Here is a 4,930-nt window from a genome sequence, read left to right as displayed (position 1 = left end):
CTCTGCCTCAACTCCTTATGGGGAAAATTCGCACAGCGTACAAACCTATCAAATACGACCTTAATAACAGATCCTGGCGAGTTGTTTAAGTACCTATTTGCCCCTTGTTACGAGGTTTCCAGCTGCGAGTTTATCGATGACGAGACAGCGGCAGTGTGTTGGAAATACACAAAAGCTTACCCCACAACGTGTAGCAACATAAACATCTTCATAGCATGCTTCACGACCACCCACGCCCGTCTAGAGCTTTACAGGGTTATAGATAAACTCCAGGACCGCTGCTTGTATCATGATACCGACTCTGTTATTTTTCTGAGTAAACCAGGGGATGAAGACCCTCCTCTTGGGGATTATCTGAGTAATTTGACCAGCGAGCTCGATAAGGATGGGCATATAATAGAATAAGCCTCATCCAGGCCTAAGCCCTACACCTACCGCACAAACAAGAACAAAGTGTGTATGAAGGTCAAAGGCATAACCTTAACCGGTTGAGTGCTCATGACAAGCTCAGCTCATCATGAGTCACAGTGGAGCTGTGCTCATGACGAGCTGAGCTCATCATAACGGCCGCTGCCTGCCCACGTGCATTTAATTCCCCACCTGTGCGGGAGAATGAATGAGTGGGGGGGTCGTGACAAGCACAGCTCGGCATGAGCACAGCTCCACTGTGAGTCATGACGAGCTGAGCTTGTCACGAGCACAGCGGTGCCGCGGCCCCCTCCCTCCCCCCCACACCGCGGGGGAATTAACCCAGCAGGGAAAGGGTTAAATATCAGCAACACCCTAAAAATCAATTTTGACAGCCTAAAGAATCTGGTGCTCGAATACACTGCATCAGCCGATTGTGAAAATGCTAAAACCATAGTTGTGAACCAGCCTTGCATAGTCAGACCCAAAAATTACAACCCAACCCTTACATAAAACCTTACGCATTGTTTTTGATAAAAGGGTCCTGACCGCTGACTATAAAACACTCCCGTATAGTTATTAGCCCCATTAGAGGGACAACCCCCACACCATGGACACCAGATTACAACATCCATTCTCCTGCGTGTTAGCAGGGCCCTCAAACTGCGGTAAGAGCTACTTTATAAAAAAGCTCTTAGAAAATGCTGCCGATGTTTTATCCCAAACCCCTAATAACATTGTGTGGCTTTATTCATCCTCGCAACCTCTTTATACAGCCCTGGCCCGTAGTTTCCCCCATATCATATTTATAGAAGGTATACCAGATAATATCAACGATGATGAGTTACTGCCACCGTCCCTTGTAAACATGATAATTGTCAATGACCTTATGCGTGAAGGGGGAGATCATCCGGAGTTAGAGAGAGCTTTTACTCAATATTCACATCATCGCAATCTAAGCATATGCTACATTGTACAGAACTTGTTTTACAAGGGTAAGAATAGCCGATCTATAGCTCTCAACGCTTCATACCTAGTTTTATTTAAAACCCCCGTGACAAACAACAAATATCCGTCATAGCTAAACAGATGTACCCCGAAACACACACTCCTTCATGGAGGCCTTTAACGACGCTACAGCAAAACCCCACGGCTATCTGCTGGTCGACTTAAAAAATGAAACTCTAGAAGACTATAGACTGAGGGCTGATATTTTTCCCCCCGAGCTACCAGTCGTTTACACCCCAAGGACTAATCCTCGGCTGCAGCTTTGATGCCTTTTAGAGACATTTACAGCCAGGCCCTTATAATACAAGGTGTTGACCATGTCTGCCCGCCTACGCCTCAATCTAGCTCTCCTATAAATGCTTGTTACAGCCAGTCCCCAACACAGAAAGACCATACTGTGCGCTGTTTCTGACGACTTAGTGGCTGCCATTTCAGAAATAGCCCTAAACACCCTAAAAGGCAACGTCCCTATATCAAGGAGTCAGTTACTGGTGCTGAAGAAGAAGAGGGGTCTTATCAAGAAGCTCAGTAATAAAAGGGCCTCACTCATTTCCAAGAAGAAACTGGTGAAACAGTCTAGGGGGTTTATAGGCTCTTTGCTGGGCATAGCTATACCCGTAATTACAAGCCTCCTCTCGGGACAGTGATGGAGCTTGCCACAAAGATGTATTTGGTTCCTAAACAGCAAATGGACCAGCTGGGTTCTTCCGTGGACAACGCCTGGGATACACGCAGAAATGAGACTCTGCGACTGGATGCTGAAATTAAAGACATTTTGAACCGTACTGATATAAACCCCTACGACAAGGCGAACCTTTACACCATCACCCTTAAAAACTTTGGGGCAGATTTATGAACCCCTTGCGCCACTTTTGCGTCACTTTTCCCATGTTAAAAGAGACGCAAAAGTGGCGCAAGGGGCTCATAAATCTGCCCCTTTATAAGTTACTACAACCAGTGGAATACAGAGAAAAACAAGCTGACTCTATATACCCCGGACTCTGAACAACCAGCTGCACCTACGAATGCCCCTCAACCCCTACAACCACCACCGGACCTTGCGCCACCCTCTGATCCCTTTGTTGACGACCTCTTAAAAAATATAAGTCAAAGGCATAGAGGGGCCAAGTAAACTATCAACTTCTAAAGACCTAACATCTTGGAATGAACAAGGCGAATTTCTCTACCTCGTCAAAGGTCTCACGCACCCCAAAATTCTAACGCCTCAAAATGCACTGCACGGTTGGGATCAGTTTCTATGAGCCGCTGCTGAACTCAACATCCCTTCCACGCTCGTTGGTAATAACGATCATCGTCGTATGCTTGGAAGTTTAAAGACACCCCTCCCTCCATCGCCGGCTGCCTCTGACGGCCCACGGATATCCCCCTCTTGGACTACCCCACTTGCGCCATCTGTACGGCGAAAAAAGCCATTGTCCATACCCCATACATGGATTCATCCTTAATTTTATTTTTAAATGAAATGTACCTATTACATGTATAAGCGTCTGATTTTTCTTCATATATTTCTTCAGCAAAGTTTGTCAATGTAATGCACAACCTACATATATGATTGTAATAAACACTTTTATAACTTTTCAAGCCGTCTCATGCGTCTTTTTAAACCATTTTTTAATTATGGTGCATGTATAAGCAATGAAATACAAAGTCTGAAGGTCTGCTTTTTAAAAAACATTGTCTTTATTTTAGACATTCATCATTAAACACATACAAGTTATAAACCCTTACAATTTTGACAAGCTACATATTCTGTTCTCCCAGGTCTGACCGATCCCCTTGTGTTTTCTTTTACATATTTCACAACTAGACTGTTGTTGTTAACAAGGTCCCTCGAATATAGATTTAAGAAATTTCTAAGTGAAATACCCTCTGACATTTTACTTATAAAATAAATACTCTGCAACTATTTTCACAAACTTGAATAATGGGCTGTGTATATATTCTGTGTTCAGGGAACTCTGCTGTACTGTCAAACACTGTAACCTTGTCACTATCTATAAACACGGCCGCCCAGTGTGTTCCACCCTTGTAATACGGATAGGTGTTAAAGACTAGGGTGTGGGGTCTTTCTGACACTATTTCAGCCGGTAGCCCATCGCTAGGGAAAACACCTAAAAAGTATTTCCGAGCATATTTATGCCTGCTTAAGAAGTCCCGTATCTGCACAGTGTCCATTTCACAATTGTTTTAAACATAGTCAAACAAAATCTGTCTAGCGTGGTCGATCTGAATGATGCTGTCGAATACCGAGAATACGACCATGTTCACATTCGCCTCCAGCAGATCACTGAACCATATTTCAGCTTTTAGATTCCCGTTTTTGACCAGGTTGTAGTGATCGCCGTCTTCCATGTCGGGTGTCAGGTCGAATACGAGCAGCGTGTATCTGGCCCCATAGCCTTCTCTTGACACGGCTACACCACATTTCCTTAGATGCTTCCCAGTTATCGAAACCAACCCCTGATATTCCCTGATGTAGCTGGAGGTTATAAAACTGGGTGTGTAGGGTTTTGTAGGAATCACATTGCCCTCATGGACCAGCGCGGCGTAGTTGATGCTGTAGTGTTTAAAATAGAAGGGGTTTGAGGCATAGGTGCCGCTAAAAGCTGTATTGTCCACAAAGCCGATGATGATGAGTTTGGGTAGTTGTCCCAGAAATAAATTCTGCTGCTGTGTTAAGCGAGTCCCTGCTGGGATGCTGAATACTTTCAGAGCTACTCTTTCCACAGCGTACTTGGCGTTTGATATTTGTAAAGCTTCGGCATGCGCTAACCTGACTCTCGGGGACACTTTCACTCTCTTTACAAACAGGCTCACTGACAGTATGTCCAGTTTGTACGATTCCGCATCACCGCTGATGAGGCAGAATGTGTCCTTGTTGCTAGTGAGTTTGATCTTAAGATCAATTCCGTTGATGAGCAGTTTATCTTGGATGAAGAAGTCTGAATGTATGCGTCCCAGGAGGTCAAAGGTGCGACTGCCGGCTGCAAGCCCTGCTCTTTTTACAAAACCCCTATTGGCACCGTCCAGAGCCATGACTTCGAACTGGGCGTGTGTATCCCTGTAGAAGAGACCCGCTGAAAGCTGTGTGTCAAGGGCGTCACTACTGTAATTTAGAATGCTCTCAATGTAGGCTTTGTAGGCGTACATGTTATCGTTCTGTGTGATGAGCCTATCGCCCAGGGTGATGTCCACCTGATTAAACATGGTGGCTAGGGGATACGCGATCGTCGCCACTTTTGCATCTGCTGCTATGGCGGACCCATCCATAAACAAGTCTAACTCGGATTTGGCGCACTCTCCAGATGCGCAATGTACGAAGGCCATGGTTTAGTTTACGGTGCTTTAAAAAATATTTACTTTAGAGCCGTTTCTCTTCTTCTTCGCAGCTCTCTTCCGTCTTGGAGCTCTTCTTTTCTGAGTGCGTTTTGAAGAGCTCCTCCTTTTTTATAGGGGGCAGGTGGGCCCCGGTGTCTCAAAGCACGGCGCTTCC

At 45.2% G+C, this 4,930-nt stretch overlaps 1 protein-coding gene across 1 annotated transcript; it reads right to left on the bottom strand.

The window, feature by feature from the left end:
* Window positions 1–3,624: 3,624 nt before the first annotated feature.
* LOC146868571 (uncharacterized protein F54H12.2-like) lies at window positions 3,625–4,644 on the bottom strand. Its single transcript, XM_085624134.1, has 2 exons — window positions 4,211–4,644; window positions 3,625–3,994 (listed from the first exon to the last, which is right to left on the bottom strand). The coding sequence occupies exons 1-2, from the start codon at window positions 4,642–4,644 to the stop codon at window positions 3,625–3,627; spliced, it is 804 nt and encodes a 267-aa protein (XP_085480260.1).
* Between the last annotated feature and the right edge of the window lie 286 nt (window positions 4,645–4,930).

The sequence above is a fragment of the Triturus cristatus genome, chromosome 1_2 (assembly GCF_964204655.1).
Source record: "Triturus cristatus chromosome 1_2, aTriCri1.1, whole genome shotgun sequence".
Lineage (NCBI taxonomy): Eukaryota > Metazoa > Chordata > Amphibia > Caudata > Salamandridae > Triturus > Triturus cristatus.
Note: the sequence above shows the minus strand (reverse complement) of the source record. Positions and strands in the feature narration are given on the sequence as shown.

Excerpts from the sequence above, each read along its gene's own strand:
- LOC146868571 (XM_085624134.1), bottom strand. The coding sequence starts at position 4,644 with ATGTTTAATCAGGTGGACATCACCCTGGGCGATAGGCTCATCACACAG. Across the intron at positions 3,995-4,210 it reads AAAGTGTCCCCGAGAGTCAG|CATCAACTACGCCGCGCTGG; the intron begins GTTAGCGCATGC and ends TAAACACTACAG.